The sequence below is a fragment of the Pleurodeles waltl genome, chromosome 5 (assembly GCF_031143425.1).
Source record: "Pleurodeles waltl isolate 20211129_DDA chromosome 5, aPleWal1.hap1.20221129, whole genome shotgun sequence".
Lineage (NCBI taxonomy): Eukaryota > Metazoa > Chordata > Amphibia > Caudata > Salamandridae > Pleurodeles > Pleurodeles waltl.
In genome coordinates, this window is record NC_090444.1 from 517,969,334 (window position 1) to 517,995,603 (window position 26,270).

At 41.9% G+C, this 26,270-nt stretch overlaps 1 protein-coding gene across 3 annotated transcripts in view; it reads left to right on the plus strand.

Moving 5' to 3' along the window:
* Nucleotides 1-26,270, plus strand: part of CFAP61 (cilia and flagella associated protein 61) — a 1,725,308-nt gene that overhangs the window by 114,531 nt on the left and 1,584,507 nt on the right. For all 3 annotated transcript variants that reach the window (XM_069234340.1, XM_069234338.1, XM_069234339.1), the window contains exon 4: nt 11,523-11,599. In XM_069234340.1, coding sequence (XP_069090441.1) covers nt 11,523-11,599 — 77 coding nt within the window. The remainder of the gene's footprint in view (nt 1-11,522; nt 11,600-26,270) is intronic.

The following is a 26,270-nucleotide window of genomic DNA, read 5'->3' on the forward strand; positions in this document are numbered from 1 at the left end:
TATCAAAATGCGTTTTCACCATGCAGTTTCCTATAGGGATTTTGATCAGTACTACAGCCCGAACCACTGAACAGAATTACACCAAATTTGCCAGAAAGCTTGATCTTTGTCCAGAAAGAGTGCTTTTTGCAATTTGGTGTAAATCTATTCAGTAGTTTTTGAGTTATTAAAGAAAAGCAATGTATAGCTATCAAGGGATGTGGAGGGTCTGCAGATCTAAAAGGTCTCAAAATGAGATCTGACTGGCTGCTGCACCTTCAAACAGGAGGTGTTGGCAGCCATCTTGGAAGTCAAACTCGTCCGAGTCCCATGAAAAAAGGTGAAAAAAGAAGGGGACAGAGTAGGAATACCCTGACCCCCTCGGCCTTTTGGTGGGCTCTTATATAAAGGGGCCAAAAACATTTTTTTTTTTTCAATTTTGTTGGGAAACCGCAGGAGATTTGTGGCTATCGAACAAACTGGACAAAAAAAAAAAGCAAGCGCAGTTGCCCGTGCTTGCATTTCTTTGCCATCCGCAGTGGGCCAGGTCTTGGGAGGAAATACCTTTCAATTTAAGGGGGATCGGGGCACATGAATCCTCCTCCCAGTATGATTTCAGACCTGGGGACCCTATCTACCGGGACCTGGCTTATTTCATAAACGAGGATATGGGCTGCGCAGCCCTTCCTCCCAAGTCAGCCCGGGGTGGCCATCCCCTGCCGCATGGCCAAATTATAGTAGAGGGCTGGAGGCTGCTTAGCATATAAAATGCTCCTGCCCACTGGGAGCAGACTTCATCTGTTATCCTGCCCATACTGAAGCAGGCAGGGAAACAGATGAAAAAAATTGCTCCTGTCCGCAGGACCCTGGGAGATGTAGTTCCCAGAACCAAAATCAACACAGAAGGGGGGCTGCATGCCCCTCCTCCCCAATTAAGTAGCTAGGCCTCAGGGGATGGGATCCCCAGGGCCAATATTTGCCGTGGGAGGATAGCTGCATGCCCCCCTCCCCTTACAGAATAAGGCCAGGCCCCGGAAGATTGGGTCCCTGGGGCCAAAATCAGCCAGGGGAGGCCATGTGCACCGTCCCATTATTAATTAAATGGGACCCGCGATGGGGTCCCTGGGCCAATAGGGCTGCATGCCCCCATCACTCTTTTTAATATGCAGTAGGTGCCCTAGGTGGGCTCCAGGGCACCCAGCATTTACTGGTCAGGCCCTGGGGGATGGGGACCCCAGGGCCAATATTGGCCAGAGGAGGAGGGCTGTGTTTCCCCTTCCTCTTCTTAATATGGGCAGTCTCAGGGAAAGTGGGTCCCTGGGGCCAGAAAGTAGCACAGAGTAGAAGGCGGGGGGCTGCGTGCCCCACGCCCCCTTTTTGTGGGATTTGCTGCATGGGGATATTGGCTGCAGGGCCTGGACGCAGGCCGGGCCCTTTGGCCTCCCTCTGCACACAGCCCAAGGGCTTGAATGGCGTGGGGTTGGCTGCATGCGGGGTTGAGCCACTTCCAGGCCCTGTGGCCATTCCTCCACTTCAGTTAAAAAAAACCTTAGAAATTCACAGAAAAAAAAGGTTACAGGGGCATTATAGGTAGGAAATCGAATTTTTAAAAACCTTAGAAATTCATTAAAAAAACAAAGGTTATAGTCAGGTTTACAATTTATACACACAAAACCATTGAAATTCAGCAATTATAGTTAGTTATCTCAAGTAACCATAACTTGTGCCTAAAGGTAACGATAACTTGTGCCTTCGCCATGCAGTGGCACTTACCCCACATACTACCTCAGTCATCTTCTATGACATCATTGATAATATCACTGCAACATTTGCAATAAAATTATTGATGAGAAAGGTGTGTTTGTGTGTGTGAATATATATATATATATATATATATATATATATATATATATACACACACGTAGGAAAACAAAGGTTACAGGGTCATTATGGTTAGGTTCTGAATTTACTCGCACAAAACCATAGAAATTCAGCAGTTATAGTTATGGTTAACTCAAGTAACTATAACTCACGCCCTAAGATAACTATAACTCGTGCCTCCACTATGCACATTTTTATCATCAATAATTGTATTGCAAATGTTGCAGTGATAATATCAATGATGCCATAGAAGGAATTATCAATGATGTAAAATGTGGAGTAAAAAACTGTGCATGGCGAATGCGTGAGTTATACCTACCCTAGGACACGAGTTATAGTTACTTGAGTTAACCATAGCTACAACTGCTGAATTTCTATGGTTTTGTAAGAGTAAATTCAGAACCTAATTAAAACGTCCCTGTAAACGTTGTTTTTTTTTTTTTTAGCATGCACACACATAAACATAACCAGCGCCGCAGTGTCTGGCCTATGGCTAGGCCCGGCCGTCAACCCTCCTGCATGCACCCAAACAGTGCACAGCCTTCGGCAATGTGCAGCATGAGGTTGGATGCAGTGGGTTGTTTTTTTCCCCTCCCCAATTTTTGTGTGGATCTGCAGATGAGACAAAAGGGGAATTTTGGGCCATGAGGGACCACTTTGGGGTTTGATGGCTTATGTGTTTTTGCACTCTTCTTTTCCCACCCCCAGGACGATGCAACAAACAAAATGGTGGCCGCAACGTTTCTCTCAGTTCATGGCAAGCCAATCAGGGCCTTGCTTTCCCCCAGGATCTGCTGAGAATGCATGTCCCTATAAATCTATATATTTTTTTAAATCTAATACCTCAAACTGCTGAACAGATTTACAACAAATCACAAAAAGCACACTTTCTGGAACAAGAGCTAGCTTTATGCCAAATGTGGTGTAATCCCATCCAGTGGTTCGGGCTGCAGTCTTGTTCAAAATCCCTATGGGGAAAAATGCATGCAGAAAACACGTTTTGGGCCCCTCTTTTTCTTGGACCCCCTCTTTACTGATCACCCCGAAACTTTGAACACAGCAGCTGAACCGACTGAAGTCTAAGTTTTGAAAATGTCACGAAGATTCGTCAAGCTATGCCAGTTATTATTATTATTGTATGTATGTGTGTGTATATATATATATATAATCTCCTACCTCCCTCTGACTGCCTTCTCAGAAGCTGTGTACCAACAGCCAGGGATGTACCTGACCTTGGAGTCAGAGCGCGATGCAGTCTGTCTCAGCAGCAGTTCCCTGGTGAATCTCTTGTTAACTTGTAAACTCCCACTCCATTTTTTGGAGCTGGTGAGTACCGTTCATATCAGCGTTGTTTATGTCCTTGTGCGTGCCTTACTTACCCATTCAAGGGCCTGGTAAAAGAGGTGCCTGCTGTATACACTGCTGCTGTGCCAACAGGACAATTGATTTTAAACTTCTAATTCGTTATGCCTCCTTTGTTCCTCTGCGTTCTGTCTACCGGTGTCTGAGGGTAACGCGGCCATGCATGCCTGCCCAGATGAAGGTCACGTGTCCCTTTCCCACACCATGCAAAAGACACGAAATGTAAACTCTTCCCTTTTGAAAAAGGTATTCCAGTGCTCAAAACCATTTATTTAAATTTGTATATATGTAACATCTGCATTTTTGTGTTTCAAGTTTAGGTTTAAGAAAGGCACTTTTCAAGTAACCGATTACAAATGTAGCTGTATTCTTAAGGAAATAGCATAAACTTTCTCCCTTCACTCTAATTTTTCCTTTGGAGAGACATTTCCTATATGCTCTCCTTCGGCTGCTCTGCAGTGCAGGATTTTGTACAGTGCATGTTACTGCTTTGTTCTTCTCATTGAAACATATTGTCGTCTTGTCTTGTGCACATACTTGTCGCCTCCCTATCCTTATTTTGTGAACTCACACTTATGTTGCTGTCCATTCTTAGAAACCTTTGGATTTCTTTGGTTGCTTCCTGATAGAAAAATTCATTCGACCAAAACAATACTTTTTCTTGCTGTTACTGTCTCTCCTGATTCTTAAGATGGTGTGGCCTCCACGTTTCCTATTAAGACACTGGTTTTCTCCACCTTGTGAGTCTTCTGAGGGTGGAAAATAGATCTAACAGTTCCCGCAATTGCCGGTTTACTGTGCAAATCGTGAGAGACAAGCTAAATTACAAATGTGTGAGATCAGAACGTAAGAAACTATAAATTTCTACTGACTTGCGTAACCAAGGATGAGGATCATTTGTAGTATGGGTTACTTAACGAACATGCAACACAGTTGCAGCTTGCCAAGGTTACAGGGGATGGGGGGGGATATTAATAAACTTAAAAGAAATAAAATAAATGAATAATGTACCTCTGCTCCGTCTCCTCAGCAGGCAGGCACAGGCTCCCAGCCTGCCCTGCGGCCAATTCTGACACTGCTCAGAGCAGCATTAGGATTCTCTAGGAGCGCCCAGCCAGGGTGCTCCCAGGCAGACTGGAAGCCTGTGCCTGCTCTCTCCAGCCCAGCAGCACAGTGCCGGGCTGGATGGAGCACAGTGCGCATGTGTGTTTGGCCGGCCAAACTTTTATGTGCGTTGAGGGGGAGTGCTCTGTGCACTCCCCTCCATGGCTGTCATCCCTTATGCCCTGCCCCTTTTACTACAAAACGGTAACAAACATAGTTTATTATCGTTTTGTTGTAAAAGGTTTGCAGCTACTGCTGCTGGTGGGGGGTGACGCTTCTCTGCCATAGCAAAGGAGCCGCCACTGATGCAACACAAGACCAAGCAGAACAATAAAGCCAAGTGCAGGAGTGGACGTGGGTGCTCTGCTGCTTGCTTGCTCTGACCGCAGAGCTATTCTCGCACCAATGCACAAACCAGAATCCAGGAACTTGAGAGAGGAAACTTAAACAACATCATCTCATGTTAGAGATTGTCCTGTCGGAGGATATATTTCAGTTACAATGAAATAGGAATCTCTAGCTACAACATGGCACAGGTGCCAGGGATATCTTATGTGACTGATGATTTTTCTACCTGGTTGCCATTGATGGAGTGAAGCTACACAATACAGTATGGGGTTACCCTGTGTTTCTCAGAATCTGGGTTAATTACAGTACATAACGAATGTATGGGTCTTTCAGAATTACTTAAACCATTGTTTGTCTGTTTACAGGTACTATAATTCAAAAACAGTCCCCACCTAAACACATTAATTGATGTAATTGTATTTCAAGCATACAAAAAAAGGTTTCTCTTTTCAAGTAGCATATTTGTTTGGCAGTAGTTCAATTTACTACATAGACAAAATTTCAATAAAGCCAGGTGCTTCGTGCACTGTGTGGAATATGCTTGTGCCAATAGGAAGTGATCGCTTGTGTAGTGTACATATAATTTCACTCACTTTCACTTGGAATTAGGGAACTCAACCCCCATCAAACTGAGCCACTTCTCTGTTAATCTCCTCATAATCATTTGTCAGTGTATCCATTTGCATTCCTTTAGGTTGAATGAGGCTTGAAGGTCCCCACGCCCAAGATTCAAAGTGACTTTTTGATGAATAAACCATCTGCTGTCTCCATCCTGATGTCTGGTGTTCTTAAAATGTTTGACTACGGGTGCTCCCTGCATTTTTTATTTGCGTCTACAGTGCTTCTGGATTTTGCCTTCTGTCTTGGTTTTTCTTACACATACCAAGTTGCAAGGGCACCTAAGCATAAAGATAGCATGTACACTATTACAACTGGTAAACCCCTTAAGGGTGAACTTTTTTATTGTGTATAAATTCCTTAACTTTCTGTGTAAGTTCACAGGCCTTGCATGTACTACACTTGTAGTGTCCCACGTATTCTTTGTCCAATATGAGGCAAATCTAGGTGTGTACGTATTTCAGGTTGTTCTGGAGTAGGTAATAAGGACCTTAACACACAGTCTCTGACATTACATCCTCTCTTGAAGGGAAATAATGGTTTATCCAGTGTGTAGACCTCATCTTTAAGCAAACCTCAATGTCTAAGGATTACTTTCTTTGTGCCATTGGTGCAGGGGCAAAAGCAAGTAACATATACAATCCTGTTGTTGTTATCGACCCTGTGTTTCTTTGGTTTTAACAGGTCTTCTCTGGGGCAATATCTGGACCTCTTTCTTACCCGCTTAATTAACTACCTGTCAAGCAGCTTTCCAATGAGAATGTCTGATTCCCTGAAATAACCTGTCCTATAGTAACAATGTATTCTTGTTCTCAAGAATTGTCCATAGGGCGGATTATCCCTCAGACTTCTTGGTTGATGACTCCTCTACCTTAGGAGTGTATTTCGTTCCATGGATTTATGGTAAATAGTCGTGGTAAGCTTATTATCCATGGCCTTGATGGTAGATTGATTTCCTTCCTGCTGTCTGCCATATTACATTGAATATCAGCCAGTATGTTGTTTACCCAGTTTAAGAAGGTTTCTATTGTGCTTTCATCCCCACTCTATATAATCAATACATCGTCCATATACCTACTCCAAAGAGTAATGTTTTTTTAAGCAGGGACTGGACTCCTGGCAGATATGTGTCGGCTCATAATTGATCATAAAACATAAACAGTTTTGCGAGATCCAGAGCAAAACCTGTGCCATAGCCACTGCTATGGATTGATGATAATACTAGTTCTGGTGAACAATAAAATTTTTGGTTATGGCACTGTCCGGTAATTCTGCAGTAAAGTCAGTGGATTCTCGTAGTGGTCTATCCCTGGTTTCCAAAGTCGCTCTTATGACTTTGAGTGCACCATTTGTGGGATATGAGTATTTATGGACGTGATGTCCATATTAACCAATAGTTGTTTGTCCTACAAAAAATGATAATCCTCAATAAGACTGATAATGTCCATCATATTCCTAATGTATGCTACGCTTTCTTCAACAAATGGTTTGATGAATACATCCACATATTTACAGAGTGGTTCTAATAGAAGCCACAACAAGATACTATAGTTTGTCCTAGGGGTTATCCATTGTCTTCTGTATTTTGGGTAAAGTGTATATTGTTGGCCTTCAGGGGTATTTTTTTATTTAGGTATGCATACTCTTGGTCATATTCCTGGTCACTAATGTACCCTTCTGTTTCCTCTTTCTCAGTTATACACTTGATAAATTGTCTAACGTCCTGTGTGGGATTAATCCTTATCCTAGCATAATGTTCACGTATTACCAACTGGTGTAATCTCATTTTTATAATCGTTAATGTCTTGTATGACTATTGATCCCTCTTTGTCTGCTATTTAAGCTGCAAGTGTGATGTTATTTCTGATAGGGTCTAAAGCCAGAATATCATCATTGCTAATGATATACTTAAAAAAGAATTATATATATATATATATATAATTTATATTTATTTGCATTTTAATTAAACACATAAACATGCCCCATCGGGTGTAGGCAGCAATAGCAATGGAATAAAGTATCATTACTTAGGTTGGTCATGTACGCATAACACAGCTGTCTGACAAATGAACTTGATGCTTTGTCGCCAGGGGAGCTGTGGCTTCAACCCCTCCGGTCCAGTGGTAATATAGACATTAAGAAGTCTGTCCATTGTCCCTTTCCCCTGCCTCTTATATGCTGTGGTATACCTTCCAGGGACCCCAAATCTTTAGAAATGTCCTCAGGCAGCCTCTGGCTTGGCATGTTACTTTTTCTGCCATGATATAAAGATCCATTCCTGTCCTTCATTCACTCAGTGTAGGTGTCTTGGGGGTGGGGGGGTCTGCTGGGGCAGTGTTTGCCATGTCTCTCTTGGCCACTTCCAGACCTAGGTTGCTAACGAGAAGCTTGGGACGCGGTATGTCCACATCCGTAGGTATACCCAACAACACATATCGAGGGTCTTCTGGAAGCTTTACTTTTAGTATCTCCCAGAGCTCTTTTAGGATGTTGGATCAATAAATCTGAATGTGTGGATATGCCCAGAGAGTATGTAGGTAGGTGCCCTGGTCTGATCTCTAGTGTTTTACATGATATTGTCTGTTCTGTTTTTTTTAGTCTGACGCCTCACTTAGAACTACCTCCTCAAAAGCCAAGATTCTGTGTGACATCAAATGTGAAGGAGGTGTAAAGTTAGAGGGAGGGCTCAATCCGGTGGCATCCCATTTTGCCTCATAAGGAACTTTATTAAAATAATGTTTCAATCTGATCTTTCTGAAAAATTGATGAAGTTCACTTGGTAATGTTAAACTTGTTAGCGGTATTTATTGGGAGAAATAAAATAACTTTTCCCAATATTTTCATCTCCCCTGGGCTAGGGTTTTACTTGGACAGATGGACAATGGGATTGCTCTCAGGCTCCCTACCCAATTCTACCATCAGTGATACTGGTGCTTGATCTGTCTCTCACCCCTGTTGCGTCCTCTGCTCGGATTTCTGCCTCTATCGGACCGCCATCCACCCTCCTTTTAAAAAAAAAAAAAAAACTTTTCTGGTGATCAGTGTATTGTTGACCTGATTGGTGAGTAAAAGTACTGGTACTTGGTTTTGTGCAAGTAGTGTCAGAGCCAATAGATAGAAAAAATTCTGAGAATGTAATACACTTGCACAGGGATTGTTTACTTCTAAACATGTGAGACCCCTGATGATGTTGCTGGTAATAGTCTTCCTTAAGAAATAGGTAAGTATTGGTCTTATGACAGGATCTGATTTCGCTTGCTAATTGTCCATTTTTTTTTTTTGCAGAAACACTCTGACATCCTCTACCATCGTTTTCAATTTCTTAAATGCCACTTTCGTATTTGGTAATGCCTCATCGTCTAGTATTTTTTATTTTAAATCTGCAATCTCAATGGTTTTCTACGAACATATTTAAGTGCCTTGCCTACCCCCAGCACTATCCATTGCTGTGAACAGTTGTTTGCTACAAAACTAAAGAGTTTCCTGAATTTCAGGTCATCTATAAAGATGGCTGGCTCATTTTTCACCTGTATCCCTACCAAAATTACCTTTGACTGTAAGTGTTTGGTCAATTAATGTCCATACAGCTGGGTTATTATTAAGTTTTTTTTTTTCCTAAGTGTTCAAGCTTCTGAAGTTTCTCTTGCAGACTGTTCTTAATGGGAGTGGGAGTCGAGCTCGGAAAAGCTGCAGCTTAGGGCCTTGGAAAAATTTATTTATATAATATTCATTATTGGATAGGGTTTCCTTCTCTGACATTATTTAGAAGGTGCCCACAACTACTCCCGGAGGTACTCAAGCGCTCTCTACATCAATGATCATGGATGCTCAAAACCCTCGCAGGTATGCACCTGCTATAAGTATACACATTATAGCGTTACCCTGTGTTCCTCAGAACCTTCGTTAGTTATGGTTCTGTCAGAGTTACTCAAAACATTTCTCTGTAGTATGCTTCAAAAACAGTCCTCATCTAACACACATGAATGTAATTGTATTTAACCCACACAAAATGGTTTCTCTTTTCAAGTATTATATTTGTATGGAAGTAGTTTAATTCACTACATGGACAATTTCATCAAAACAAGGTGTGCCATGGGCAGTGTGAAATGTGCGATCATGGAGAAATTAGTTAACTGAAGAAATTGGTGTGGTTAGGAAACTATGAGAGTTAGTAGTCCCACATGGATTCATTTGAAAAGTGTGAGAACCTGATCACGAAGAGCATACATGATACAGTGCTGTGAAGCACAGGAATAATGAAGATACCTGGTGGCTGGCCTTGGATGATGTGCCGGAATACTCTGTTTGCATCTGCTTTCCTTGAGGTGTAAGTGACATGTCCCTCGTTACAGTTCCGTAGTGTCTTAACTCAATTGAAGCACCCAAGCAGACTTGGAGCACACTGTAGACTCGTTGGGTCACTCTTGCATGTTTGGTACCCTGGCAAAGTATGCACCAGCATTGTAAACGACAAGAGGTGCCTGTTGTGGATAACATCAGCACCAGGGTCGTCATTTAGTTTTAGAAGGGTACATTCAATTGATGTGGTTATCTGGGTGAGGTAGTTATGGATAATGTTCCACTACAGATTTCTGTGGGAAAGGTGATTTTGAAGCCGGTAGGTTTTAATCATGTTAAGACCTCCTCATTGTCCAAGCAGCAATTTACTTCCTTACTCTTGATTGCTCTTTTAAACAGGAGTTCTACTGCCATTCCTTGTGCACCGAGGCCTCCACTTCTCATGATTAATAGACAATTACTAAGTACCTCTGTAACACTTAACTCAATAGGGGGATGGGTAGGTGGCACTGGAAGTCCTGGAACAGCTCGGGTAACTAATGGTTACCCACCAATGACACTACTGAATCAAGCGTTTAGATTTTCTGATGCATAGGCATTTATCCCTCTAAACTGGAGTTCCTGTTTGGTATTTGTAGCAAAGGGGTAGGAACTACTAGGGGTTTATGAGGTATACACCCTGACAGTGCTCTCAAAAGAGAAATTATAAGTAAAGAGAACTGGGAATACCATACTAGATTCCCCTAGCAATTACCCATTCTTTCGGAACTCTCTGGGTTAAAGGCACCATATTCGCAGTGTTCTTGTGGATCTTATAATTGTGGTGGGACCGATGACTCGGGTTACTGGACCCAACAGAATTACAGGGGCACTTGTTATGAGGCCCTTAGTACGGTGAAGAAAAAATAGTCTTCACCACACGTATGATGTTGTTAAGCAAGCACTATGCGGACAGATATATTGCTGCCTCCTCTGCACTCGATTTGTGAGCTCGTAGTTCTCAAGTGCTCGATCACAGGACTGTGCTTATGAACTCATCTGGAAAACTCTTGCTGTAGATGGAAAACCTTCATCAAGGCTCACATCAGTATGAAACAATTAGCACTACATAGATCATTAACTTTTCACAGGCTGGACTCGCAGTACTTCAAAAATGGCATTGTGATGGATAGTCAAACTCTAATTATTTAACTTAAAAGCATCATATAACATACAGATTAAATAGGGTACATAATTATGGAACTCTCAGGGACACATCATTTACATCTTCTGGGGCCAGAACCTCGGCTACGCATACTGTCATATGGGCTCTTATAAAAAATGAGGGAACTCACAGGAGTCAGTTCTGCATCAGCATGGGGGCTGCTTCCATTAGGCCAGAGCCTGTCGGCTATTTGTTTATACAGGTCTACTGTGAAAAGCCTTAAAGAAATCTTTCTGGTTCTCCATGTGTAAAGCACTTTTGTACCACACAGTTAATTGAGCGAAGCTATCAAGGATGTTATTTCTGTATTTAATGTGCCTGATCTTGTTTTTTCTCCATGTTGCACGTAAGTGCATTTTAGACTGAAACCACTTTTACACTGTTTGTTTTGATTGCTGGCACATACTAATGGTAAAAGGTTTTATTTCCAATAGAAAACCCTAATTACACACTTAAAAAAAAAGGGTAAACTTACATAGTGCAAATGCTAAAGAACTGTTTTGACCCTGATGTTGAACTAGTTGATTTTGCAGCTCCCTCCTTAAAAGTCTCTGAATGGACCAAAATGGTTCATTTGCTTAAGAAAACGGAAACCTAGAAATGCTATATGAAGGTTTTAGATGAATACAGACCTTTCATCATGCAAACAAATTAAACTGTACATTACATTACTTCATATCCTTTTCATCGGTGAGCTTATACATACATGTAATTTGTGCTTTTTCAGCCCTTGAACAGTTTGTTCCTGCAACTTCTTGTTGCAAAAGAAGAATTTGCTGTTGACTGCACCGTCGAGATTATGAGGTAAGTTCTTTCTTACGTAGAATGGGTTCTCCATATAGTGTATTTGGGTAAGTGATATGCATACTAAAGAAGCATGGTTTTGATTACCATACGAAGAACACTGAATAAAAGTGTTGTATGATAGTAGGACCATCTTGTGTCAAATGATTTTGATGTCCTTTTCTTTCATGTTGTGCTTTGTTCTTCAGCTACAATGCAAGATCCTTGACAATGTACTAGGAGTCTGTGCGAAGCTCTCTTTTGGAAATGGCCCACAGAGACAGTCCAGTAGGGTTCCTTCCTCATCATTCTATAAAAAGACAATATTTTACCAAAGAAAATACTTAAAAAAAATAAAGATATGGTCAGGAGATAAAATGGAGTATACATAGAGACAGTGGAAGATTTTTTTTTTCTTTTGTTTTTTAAATCGATGCTGGCAGTTTACAAACTGACTGCAATATCTTGCAGACGGGGCAGAAATAATCATGCATACTCCGTGTACTCTCTGGGAAACAATACTTATTCCTTTCAGGGTAGCTGTCACCTGTTATAGGTGTCTACAGATGGACACAGATTCCTGGTCTTATTGAGTGACTCATTATTTTATTCATGTTTACAAACTGGCATTATTTGAGACGTGGAAATACTCATTCCTGTGTCCACTGTTTAAAAAGCATTGGCAGTGCTCATAGGTCTCACTTAAATTTGAATTTGCCTCTTCAGTGATTGGTGCGTTTTGGCACTCAATAAGTCCTCGTTTTACATGCACTCTGTCAACCATTCTTGCACTAATGCGTCCATTTCTTCTCCCACTGACTAACTGATTCTTCCATTCATTTACTTACCAATCCACAATACAATACAATACACAAACCGAAACTCAACAAGCATATGCAAAAAGAATAAAACTAGATAAAAAACAAGGCGATCATGTGATGCCAATACAATGCAAAAATATATGCTGCAATGGATTGTTATCTTGTAACGATATTGTACATATTTCAATGTTGTAGACATTTGGATGCTAAGCCTTTTCACTCTAGCCTGCCCCCCACAACCCACTGAGTGCTGAGCCCTCTTTTTGAAGCTTAGTGCGGTTCTTTTGTAAGCTTTCATAACTTTTTTTTAACACAAGGTTGAAAGAGCATCAACATGAGGTTTGCTGTATGTATTTACCCATTCCCTTATTTCAGGAATAGGCAGCATCAATTCTTATTTTCTTTTCTTTCTACCTGCTTACAATTTGTGGTAGAAACAGGTGTGAAACTCATGTGTCAAAGCGGAAGCATTTCCGAAAAGTAGACCAAATTGGGAATTAAGCACATGGTCCTTTGTGTAGATTCCTCATGGTTTTCCCAAGAAAACTAATTGTTAAAACCAAACAATTATGAAGATAAGTAGGAAAAAATAGAAATAGGTGACCACATTTTCATCTGTAATTTTTTGACCCAATCGTTGATGTACAAAATAAACATGTCCTTATTTCAGACAGACTCTTCTGGCCGCAGGGATATATAGTATTTGTTGGTTGTCCAAAATATAAGTGATGCCAAAAGCCAACACCTAAGTTGCAGTTCATGATTTTCTTTGTGTGCCAACCCTGCATCAATTCATGAGGTAAAACACAATGAATGAAAAATAGGTAAATAGGGCACCTATATTTTTTTTTAATGTGAGCAAGATACTGGGATTAGGAATTTTGGTTATTTGTGCAACTCTGAATTTGGAGTTACCCATATTATGTGATTTAGAAAGCATTTGGTACATTGACCGGAATTTGGAAGCCAAAAATTGACATAAGTTAAATTGATAATTGCAAATTGTCTACTATTCTCGGTTTCCACATTTCTCCTGATACAAATGGTACCCCACTTGTGTGGCTGAACCTACTGCCTATGACAGGAAAGACCCTGAGATGTGATATTAGAACATCACAAATTTGCCTTGCAAATAGCCCCATTCTTGTATTATGGATAGCTGCATTATTTGGGTGTCACTCTGACAACAACCAAGGGAACATACCAAACGTAGACATTCCTTAAAACTAGACACATAGTGGAGTCCAAGGTGGTGTGACCTGCATGGATCCCGCTATATCTTCTTACCCAGAAAGTCCAGCAAACATCAAATGTTGGTGAAAAACACTTATTTTCCTCACATTTCTGTGAGGAAACGTCCCTGAAATATGCATAGCTTCATAAAATTCCTGCCGCCCACTGTTCCTGCTTTTTTCCTGCTAAAAGTAGTACACCACTTGTGTGGCTGGGCCTATTGGTGGTGACAGGGAAGGCCCCAGAGCACAAGGAGTGAGATGTCAAAAAATTCTACCTCGCAAATTGATCCATTCCGCCAATATGGGTAGTGGTGATATCTGGACTCGGGCATCTAGAGAAATCTAGAAAATTCATACATTTTTTAAAACTAGCCAGCGGGGGAGCAGAGGGTGGTGAGACTTGCATGGACACAACTATGTTTTTTGTTTATCCCACTGCCCTACAAACATCAAACTATGGTGAAAAATACATGTTCTCATATTTTTGTGTGGGAAAATTTCGGAATCTATGGGGATCCATACAATTCCTACCATTTAGCATTCTCACACTTCTTGAAACAAAAAGGGTAGTGCACTTCTGTGGCTGGGTGTATCGCTGTGGCAGGGACCTGTCAAAATTTGGACTCTATGAAGTCAATGAGGCCTTTACATGGTTACAGTTTTCGGCCGCTCCAATGATACGTTGGGTCCCCCCATCCATAGGAGGTGGCATTTCAGTCAGGAGACGTGTGGGAATGCAGTATGGTAAGACTTTGCTCATTGGCTGGAAGAGCCAGAGTTTTCTGTTACATAAATAGGTGAAAAAATCGCCTTTGACCTATAATTTGATGTTTGTATGGCATCAAGTGAAAGAAAATATCTTGGTGTCCACGCTAGCTACATTGCTCTGGATTCCTCTGGGTCTGAAGCTTTCGGAAATACCCAGAGTTGGTAGAGTTCCCAGCCGACCCAGAGGGCGAATAGTACAGCCATGCAACATCGCAACTGAGAGGAAATTGGGATTTCCCCCCCTTTCTTCTACCCCACATGTCAAAAATACACTCAAATGAATCCAAATTTCCCTTTGCTTGCCATGGGAACGCTCTAGGCCCCAGGGTTGGTAGAAAGACTGTCACGGCTGAAGGGCTGGTACCCATACCAATTTAAAAAAGAAATAAAAAAACAATTGGGGTCGGAGGGCAGATTTGGGGAAAACTGTGCAATCTGACCCAAGGAAAGTAGAAAGACTGTGCCCCCTTTAGCGGCAAAGGTTAGGCCTTATACCTGTGGGTTTCTGCCCTGCCCCATTCTCTCTTTTTTAAAAAATTTTTATTATAAAGAATCCTTTGTTTCGAGTGTGCTTTCTACCCTCACGTGCGGGTGGTCAGATTAGGAGTACCCCCTAACATTCCCCCATAGGAGAATATTGACTGTTGGGCCCTTTAGGAGAGTGTGTCAGGCTCAATGCCTATACAGACTGCCCCACCCCTTTATTTGAATATAATCACTGCTCTCTTGTGGGCTTTCTTTCCCCGGGGAAGACAGATTTTGGATAAACCACAACAATCTCCCCTCACCCTATTTGTTTCAATAAAAATATATTCCTTGGCTCTAGGGTAAACACCCCAGTCACCCTCCCCTGGGGGGCAGAAAGCCTGAAATGTGTTGGGCTGTAGCACTTGCGTGGTTTCTCCAGCTTGCGTGGTTACTTCAGCCTCCCTGGTGTCTAGTGATGGATCCCTGCTTGGGTAGCACCCTCCTGCAGTGAACTTCAAGAAGGTATCCACTAGAGGGACATTTTCCCCTTCGCAGTGGCATCTCTAGTGTCCTGATTGATGCCCGCCAGGGCTTGGGTGGGGGCTTATCCTGGACACTGATCACAGTAAAAGGAGCTGAACAGCTCCTTCTACTTTCATTTATACAGTGATGATGTCATAACAGCATGTGAGCTAATCAACACTAAAAAATAAATTAAAAAAGAGGGAAGCTCTTCCCCCTCAGCTCGAAGAGAGATTTCAGAAAGGAGCCCCCAGAGCCAGGACGTGCTGAACAGGTCCTTAACACCTCAGAGGTTGTGCTAACAACATTTCCAGCACATTCTTAGCATCCAAGGGTTTAAAGATCAAACACGACTGCCATGTTGAGAAGCACTGTGTTGGCCACCCTGGAGCACTCGAGCATTAACACACCATGTACAGTGCCAATCCAGGATAACCCCTTGGGAAACATGAACTGGACGGCCATCCTGGAACAGTATTGTGTGTAGTCTATCTTTGCAATACAAATCCAAAATAACTGACAAAATTGTTCTAAACATGGAGTACATCTTGTAAGTCTAAAACGCGGAAACATTGTGGACAATGTATTCTAAGATGTCCGCCCGATTTAGAAGCAGCGGCCAAGATGTGACGTAAAGGAGTTGAAGTGGCAAGCAAGCGGATCATTAGCATTGCACGGAGAGCTGCACAGCGCTCTACAACAAGTAACCCCAAAAAAAACGCTAAAGCAGAAGGAAAGGAATTAAACAGTGCCTATAAAAACAGAAATGGAAAAATTGAAAGACTGCCTCACCATCCCTGGCAGTGAAGCACACTCATCTTTAGGAGGGACGAGCATATGTCATCAGGCAAATTGCAGTCCATCTCAATGCGCCTTCTTACTAGGGCCTACTAAGTGTTCTAACAGTGCAAATCTTTTACCTACATGGTTTGTCAGTGGAGTAAACAACACTAACACCATTGCCAACTGCGGTAAACTGTGAGATTCAATATAACTAAATATCTCTCTGTATGCTTTAACACATAACAATCCACCCTTCAAGACCTCTTGGCTTTAACATGTTTTTCACATAAATATGACAAGCCTACTACCTTTCCCATAGCTTTTCCTAAAAAAACAAAACAGATCAGACCAATGGTCCCCGACATAATTTTTGATAATGGATTAGTTAGGCCTATAGCCTTTATCATTGGCTTGACACTACGACAAACTCACTTCTCTTTTATTGCACTTTAAGCTTTCTTTCAAGGCAACTATCAGGCATACTGTCTTAAAATGTTGGCAAGCATTATACAGCCTCTTCTAAAAAGGGTTAACAAGGATTACCAAATTGCATTTATTCTACCCTAGGGTTTGTCAGACGGGGTGAGCAGTGCAAAAACCCTTGCCTCTTATACATATCTGAGACTCCATTTATCCCAATACCTGGCACAATAAGTGAAGCCTACTGTTATTTCATATCTTTTAAAAAATGAACGGATCAAAGATATGTAATTTGAAACATTTGCCTAAGAACCCATCAGGCTTATGGTCTTTATCGCTGTCTTGTCGCCATTACCAAAGGGGTGTGGTATTCAACATCAAAACCTTTGCTTACTACAATGATCTTGTGAATTCCATTTATCACAATAACTAGCTATAGATGGTACTGTACCAGTGTTAAAAAATGCATCTTTAAATGTCAACTGGCTTTAATATGCTTTTCACAATAAACGTCAGACAAACTGTCTTTGGCATGCATTTTCTTAATCACAGACCAGGCCTATAGCCTTGATCATTGGTTTGTCACCATAATCAACCGAATCCTGTTGTGTTGAACATAAGCTTTCCACAAGACAAAACTTGCGCTTTTTCCTGTGGAAGCACACACTTTCTGCCCAATCAAATACTACACTCAAGAAAATCAACATAGGCGGAGCTAAAGCCATCTATAAGTAGCCCTCCTTAAATACCTTTTTCTGTGAATTACATAAGGCCGGCAACAGGTATGATCTCAAGCCAGACCTAAAAGGTGAGGACATTGGTTCTAAACAATTATTCTATAACTCCTATGGTTGCCTGCTTGCCAACCTAGAGAAGTGACCAGATGGAAATAATCTGATTCCACTTGACATGATTGACTGTATTGTTGGCAGCATGATGCTGGTTCATAAAGACACATATTAGCCGTGTGCAAATATTTGCCTCCTAGTGGCATTTGATGGTGTCTGTATAACACAATATGGAGTAATCTCTTTTTCTGGGGCATCCCTTCCGTTTTATTGAGTTCTATGTTGTCTCTTTATGATAATACCTGGGTTCAGGTTAGACTGGTGGCGAGTCCAGCTACCTCCTTGAAAATGTATACTACCTGTGGCTGAAGCAAGGATGTGCAAACACCCCCCTTACTGTTTATCCTAAATACTTTTGATTTAAGCTCATATTTGGATTCAGCTGTAAACTAGCTACTACAATTATTAGACACACCTAACCCAGTATTAAAGTATGCCAACGTTACAGATCCCTTTGAGGTATAGCAGTTGTTCTTTCGCAGACCGATAATGGTCTTTACACATTCAATAAATATAGTAAACTAGTGGGAAATACTTGCAAATATGATTGGGTTTTGCAAGAGGAGAGTACAAAAGCGTTTATGGTATATTGGTAAAACTCTGACTGCATTGCCTACGTATACCTATCTTTGTGTATTGGCAGACGCACGTGGTAGCATTAGGTATCATCAGCTAAAAAAATGTTTTAAATGTATTCTAAGCTACCCAGCCAACAGCATAATCAAAGACATTTAGGAAAAATAAATATCTCTTTTCTTTCATATGAACCTGAGGAGTTAGGTGTTGTTTTTACGTCTGACTAGATATTGCTGTGTGCTTTATTTAAAACAGTGTTTTTATTACACGAAGTCACAAAAACAACCACAGCTTAGCTTACAGTTTGGTTTAACAAAGCAATCACTGCAACAAAAAGCAACGTTTGTTAAATTCTGCATTAAGGCTAGAGCTGTCCACTGTTCCTTCCGTGAAGGACTCGCCTGGGGTAGTAATGAGTCCTGGCTTACGTGATAGGTTTCCAAACCCTCGTCTTATTCCATGGTGTCGGAGACAGCTTGGTGCCTCACTAATCTATTTATTCTTTACTTCATTAAGAACTGTAAGGTTGCGGGGCGGTATTGTTTTTACTCTTGGATCTTTTCCTTCTGAAACGCTTGACATCTGTCAAATGAGCTGTTAAGTCCAGGGTGGCACTGTGGTTACTGGGAAGAGTTGCTCATTCACCCGGCAATCAAGAAAGTAACTTAAAGGACCTTCTCGGCGTCCTATCCTTGACAGACGATATTGCAAGATTTTTGTCACGGTCAGTTCAAGATGTGATCACATTCATTGCACATTGCAGAAAGCTATGAACACGATAAAATCCAGGAGCATTTAGTTCCTTCAATACTGGGTAATGCATGACATAAATGTGTCCATCAAGTGTATGTTAATGCCAACTGTATGTGAGTCCTAGGGAAAATCCATTCCACCTTTTGTGTCTTCGCCATTGCTTTTTAAAGAAACATAAGTGTCTGTTGAAACAGTTGTATGACATTACCTCACATCCATTACAACATTACAACACAATGCCTTTATCATGCTTTGCCTGTACCACACAACCCTTTACCATGCATATACCTTTACCACATATGCCTTTACAATGCAAGGTAAGAATATATCAGGTAAGTGAACCCATATAAATATATAGAGAGATATATATATATATATATATATATATATATATATATGTGGGTGTGTCAATTATTGGATCTTTCATAGATTCACATGCTTGAATCATTCCCTGTTGTCAAAGTGGGAGCCCCCAAGGTACCTTAAGAAAGCAGTATGTAGGAATCACCAAAGGCTATAATGGCAGTAGCCCTCAATCAAATAGCTTATCTATGTCTTTTTGGAAAAAGAACCAAACTTGGCCTATAACCAATCAGGCGCCAGCACCCTCTAGAATACTCCCAAAAGAGGCTCTTTCCCTCAGATTTTCTACTGCACGTTGTTTGAAGGGAGTCTCCCTGAGCTCTCCTCTGTTTTTTTTGCCCTTTCAAAGCTACTTTCTACAACCAAATATGTCAGATACTTCTAAAAATAAGGCCTTTTTCATCCCAGCAAATCTTGTGGCAAGAAAATGCTCCATCGATGACCCTCACAAGGATTGCCTGTACTGCCTATTACCCTAGACATCAAGTGAAGGACTGCAAAATCTGTCGCACCTTCTCCTCTAAAACTCTGAAGGACAGGGAAGGAAGAGGCTTCTCTTATGGCTACAGGCATAGTCCAGCACTTCAGGTGAGGACAGTGACATGGCTTCAAAACCCCAAAAGAGGTCAAGATCATTTGACCAGGGGCATTCAGAGAAGAACAGAAAGGCTGCTAAAACTCATCATAAACACCCTTCAAAGTAGAAAATTCACCTGGTCTCCACAGGGTCAGCCTCCTTGCAGCCATCCACTCCATATTTAATGAAAAAGGAGACTTTGCATTGCTCTCCTTCCTGTGAACCATCAACATCAAGAAAAGCATCACTGAAGTTCCTGATGACAACACCACCATTGACGATGCTGTCAACAAAGACCACTACATTCACTGTCACCACCGTCTCGTTGATGAGGCCATCATCGTCATTAACATTGTGGACAACGAAGCGTCGTGGGATCATTTTTTGACCCAAAGAGACGCAAAACATGTTGACCAGACGATAGATAGGATTAGGTATACTACCCTTCCTTCTTTATAGAGCATAGCAGGACATTATTCCCGCCAGTACTCTTAATGTTTTTAATCTTGGCCTGAACCTTTTCGGATACATTAAAATGATGTTTTAGGCTCAGAGCCATTTTTATCTTCACTCTCCTTCACATACACTTCCTTTTTACTTCTATAGTCCGTTCTTATTCCAGACCTTCACCTGGCAAGTTGCCTTCGGTAGAGTACCACTCCCATTGGGGGGCGGCCCGCCAGATATTGCAGTACCGGTCTGGCGTGGAGATTGCCCAATGATGAAACAGGTCACCTCAGCGGGTGCTTGAGGGCTCTCCTGATACTCCTCTGGATCTCTGACTTTCATACGCCCTACTCTACTACACCCCGAATAGGTTGGATGCCTTATGGAACCGTGTACCTTTCTTTATACAACGGTCATACAGACACCAATCTCCTCAACAATGGTACGTGCCACTGTGGATTTGACATCACCACCAATAAACAAGGAACTGCTGTCGACGACCATACCTTCAGAACCGTCTACGAAGACTCCACCACCATCTGCATCCCATCCGTCGACAAAGCCACCATCAACAAAAGCATCATCGACAAAAGCATTGATGACGATACCATTGACGAGACCATCATCATCGATGACACCAGCAACAAATCCTTCGTTGATGACCACACCCCGACGGTGCCACCGATGATATCGTCATCTGCCTCACAAGAGATAGTGCTGCAATACACTGTTGATGCCACCTCTTCAGATTCTGCTGATCATCACACCACAATCAGGATTAATAAAGTCACAAAGACTACTTTGCATCCTGACAACACATCTCCTAGCAAAGTTTCAACCTTACTACCTAGCCACCTCTTGGACTGGGAAGAGTCTGAGGATAAGGAACCATTCAGGGATACACTCAGTCCATCAGACTTACACGTCAAGTACCAAGATGACGATGACCAATATGACCAGCAGGACTATGAGTCATATTATACCCCTCATGGCAGACAATACGAGCCATTCCAATATTCTCAACCACACAATACGGTCTGCTACCTACATCCCCGATTCAAGTCCTTCAGGCCATGCTTCAGGACTACAAACAAAGAATTCCGGATTTGACTCTGGACCAACCACAACAGCCTCCACCACAGCAGCCTACCTCTCCAGCATCCAGCGACACCTAGGTTTATACCATCTTCTTCTATAGCTGCGCCTCCCTGAGAGGATGATACCTCCCCAGACGAGGAGCGAGAAGAGGAAGAAATCCTTGCTCCTCAACACCCTAATGATGAGTGGGATGGTTACTTAGCCCCTACGCCATCACCCCCTTCCTCATCCTTCGGACTCTTCACCTGTGGATATCGAAGAGTTTCCTAGTTTGATGAATAGGGCTGCTACTCGTTCTCATTTGCCAACATCTGTCTCCCATATGGATTGATTCCACCACGATTTCAAGGAGCAAGCCTGAAAGTCTGTAAGGGCAATACCCCATTATGGAGTCAGCACCAACCGCAATCATAATACAGGCCTCCATATCACCAGGCCTACCATCAACCGCCCTCAGCAGCCTATAGCAACCAAGGCATTGAAGGAAACCGCCCCCACCCCCAAGATGTCTATTTTTACATACCCATTCACCCGAGGCATTGCAAAACCCTTTACTTCACTGTAGCCAGTACCCATTATCGGTTCAAAGTTTTCCCCTCATTCAGTCAGCCCTTGAATATTCACAAAATGTCTTGCACCAGTGGCGGCTGCACTTCACAAGCAAGGTTTTCAAGTTTTCCCCTACTTAGACGATTGGCTGCTAAAAGCGAGAACTCTGCAGCAGGCTTCCCAAGCCACCAACGCCTGCCTTACATTATTTTACAGTCTACGGCTAACTGTAAACCACCAAAAGTCATTTGCCATTCCAATACACAAAATCATTTTCCTGGGCACAAAACTTGCCACAGTCCAAAACAAGGCTTACCTTTTGGCAGAAAAAACAGCAAAAGTTATCCAATCTAGCTCTGAACGTATCCAAAAGGAAGCTAATTTCTGTGAGACTCTTGAAGTTGCTCCTAGGGATGATTTCTTTGTCAATAAACTTAGTACCTCCAGGGCGGCTGAAGATTAGACCACCCCAGGAAGAACTGCAACATCAATGGGTCCAGTCTCAAGGGTCCTTTGAGGACTTGATAAATGTTACACCAAGGATAGTAGAAGCATTGCAGTGGTGGACCCGCATCAATTAAATTTCTCAGCGGTTGACGTTCCTTACCCCATTTCCAGACTTCATCATCACAACGGACGCTTCTCTAGAGGGCTGGGGCGGTCATTTTCAAGACATGTGCATCCAGGGAAAGTGGTCCAACTATCAGAAAAAGATGCATATCAATCTCTAAGAGTTAAAAGCACTTTTTCTCACACTCCAAACTTTTCTCCCACAGATATCAGGTTCATCCATGCTGGTCCGCACGGACAACATGACCAGCATGTATTACATCAAAAAACAGGGAGGAACAAGATCTCTATCTCTTTCACAAGAAGCTCGAGCTCTCTGGGTTTGGCTCATGTTACACAGGATTTCTCTGAGGGCAGAACACTTGCCTGGCGTCAACAATGCTCTTGCAGACACACTCAGCAGGACAGAGCCATAAATGGGAGCTGGACCAACAAGAGGTGGACAAGATCTTCTTGTGGTGGGGCCAACCAGTGTTGAATCTCTTGACTACCAACAAGAATGCAGAATATCCCTTCTACATCAGTCAATATCCTCTCCCAGAATCATGGGGGAATGCCCTTTCGAAGCAAAGATCCAAGACCATTGCATACTTATTTCTCCCCTTCCCGTTGATCCCCAGGGTTCTTAACAAGATGAAAATGGAGCATCACCCACTCATCCTAATAGCCCCCAGGTGGCCCAGACAGCATTGGTTCACAGAGCTGATCCTCTTATCTGTGATCAAACCCATCTGACTTCCCAGACACTACTGACGAGGAGCCAAGGGCAAATATTACACCCAGAACCGGCCTGTCTCCAGTTGCACGCATGGCTTCTGAGTTCTATGAATTCCAGAACATGAATATTGACTATGAATGTAGGGTGATACTTTCCAGAGCACAGTCCAAAAGTACGAACACGACTTACAGGTTGAAGTGCTGAAGATTCTGCAGTTGGTGCCAGCAAAACAACTTGCACCCATTTCTGGCTTCTCCTGAACACATCATGCCTTACCTCTTCTCAGTGGCCAAGTCCGGACTCATCCATGCTTCTGGTAAAGTGCACCTGACTGTAATCTCTAGATACAGGTGTTCCGCAAACATGGCTTCACTCTTCCTCCAGACTCATAAGGCAGTTTATGAAAGGATTGTTTTGCACCTTCCTTCCTGTGCGGCCACCTGCTACGGAATGGCATCTCAACATTGTTCTTGCTCAAATAATGGAATCTCGATTCGAACTGATACACAAAGCTGACCTGAAATTCCTCACATGGAAGGTTGCAACTCTTCTTTTGCTCACTTTTACCAGGAGAGTTGGTCACATACAGGCTTTTACGATTAAAGAACACTTTTCTCAGATGACTTTGCCCTTCTCAGGACAAACCCAAGATAAATCCTGAAGGTTCCTTCTCATTTCCATTTGAACGAGCCAGTCATATTGTGGCCATTCTTTCCAAATCAGTCTACCCCAGCTAAAAGAACTCTTCACACACAGGACATCAAACAATGTTTGAATTGTTATCTTTACCACACTAAACACTTCCGCAGGATAGATCAACTGCTAGTCTCTTATAGCCAAGTCCATGAGGAAACAGCAGTAACAAAGATGACGATAGCATGGTGGATTTCATGAACCATACAGCTGTGCCACTGTAAAGCTGGCAAACCTCTGACCAGGCCACCTAAAGCACACTCTACAAGTGCAATATCAACCTCAGCTGCTATTTTTGCAGGTATTTCTCTGGACAAGATATGCTTAGCTGCAACATGGAAGACTACTCATTCCATTACACAGCACTTCTGTCTGGAAACAGAACAGTGCAGCGATTTGGCCGTAGGACAGGCTGTGTTGCACCATCTATTTCATTAAGGTGAGCCTCTTTCCTAATGTAAGTTAATTTTTTACTGACTGATGCTTGTTCTTGCTTGTGTTCCTTTTCCAAGTATTCACAAATGCATGTTTTAAAATTTCGCTAGTATTTTTAATCACATTGAGCATATTATGTTAAATACTGCTTAAGCATACCTATTTTGTTGCTTATATTTATTCATGTTAACTGTTTTTGTCTTGGCTCACCATCCGCTAAGAGTCATGCTAGTTGCTTTAAGTACTGCTTGCTATTCTGCTTCAAGCATTGAATCTATAAAAGATCCAATACTGGATAAGAAAACAAGTTACCTGTAACTGCAGTTATCCAGTATTGGTATCTTTCATAGATTCACCCTCCATCACCTTCCATTACAGTGTATACTTTACTCTTGTGCTCGAAAATCTGAGGGAAAGAGCCTCTCGTGGGAATATTCTAGAGTATGTTCGCGCCTGATTGGTCATAGGTCAAGTTTGGTTCTATTTTTCAAAAAGACATAAATAGGCTATTTGTTTGAGGGCTCCTGCCATTATAGCCCATGATGATTCCTACATACTGCTTTCCTAAGGTACTGTGGAACTCCCACTTCGACAACGGGGAATAATTCAAGCAGGTGAATCTATGAAAGATACCAATACTGGATAACTGCAATTACAGGTAATTAACTTGTGTGTGTGTGTATATGTATATATATATATATGTGTATATATATATATATATATATATATATATATATGTATATATATTCAACTTGAAACTCCACAAGGAAGTAGAAGCACTCCACAGGATCAAAGATAATCTTTATTTTCACCAAGCAGAAGCGTTTCGGCAAAGTCGCCTTTCTCAATGCTGGCATCAAACAAATCAACTTGTTCTTAGCAGATTTAAATACATTCATTCTCATTCTCATTGGATGATAGTTCGTGGCCATTAAAAAAGGACTGTAATCACATCAAAAGTTGAGCCATATAATGTGCGCCATCATGGAGTGGATTATTTTCCATTATTTAATGTTGTTGACAAAATCCGTGCGCTCACTATGATAGTTTTTAGTAATTAATAACATTGCCCTGGATATTAGCAACACTGTATTGTTTCCTTAGGTGTTACTCACAGTGAGGCTTTTAACACCAGTCCTCTCATAGTCACTTTCACCATTGTTAGCTGACCTGTCCTCGTTTTTTCTTTTTTGTTCTTCCCCCCTTAAACATCCCTCGCCCTGGCCACAGTTCTCCTCCTTTCACAGGCATAAACTCGAAAGCGACGGTTTGGTAATCAGCGCTTTGACATTTCGTAATGTCTTGATCCTGTGTCAACAAGCATGCCATATGTTGGAGACATGGCGGTTCTGACAGTGTAATTTAATGTCCCAAAACAAAGCCCTAGTTTACCGTCGAACAATTTTCAGGACGGGTGCATTACACCAATGACTCTGGGTTTTTATCAATGCACTAGTTGCATATCTTGTATATCGAGTACAAGAGTTAAGGAGTATGAGATTACAGGGAACAGGGATCAGAAACCCCTAAACAAACTATTGAATTGTAATTCAAGTTTTGTGGAATATGTCCTCGTTTGCCCATGTGACAAGTGGTATGTTGGCAGCACTGTACACGCTGTCACAAAAAGAATTTTGGAACATATGCGGGCAATCAAGAATAGAGATGTTTCGTATCCAGTGGCCAGGCATTTTTAAATTGAGTGCAAGATTGACAGTATTCTTTTGTATTGATCTAGTCCCATTAGATGAAAGAGGAGGAGACTGGATCTGATGGCTGAGACAGTTGGAATCATCATATATTATTCAGTTACAGACTGTGATCCCAAGGGGCCTCAATAGGGATGAGGAACTGGGGACACATGTTGGTTAAATTACCACTGGAGGGATGATCTTTAGATACATGTCCCAGTACAATAGGTGGAGCATCTTGTACCAGATAGGGTACACAGGAGAGGGGTAAGAACATTCTTGCCCACTTTGGACATTATTGTTTAGCTTAATTCATGCTAATTCATAGTATATGAGGGATAGATTTTCATGTCCGGT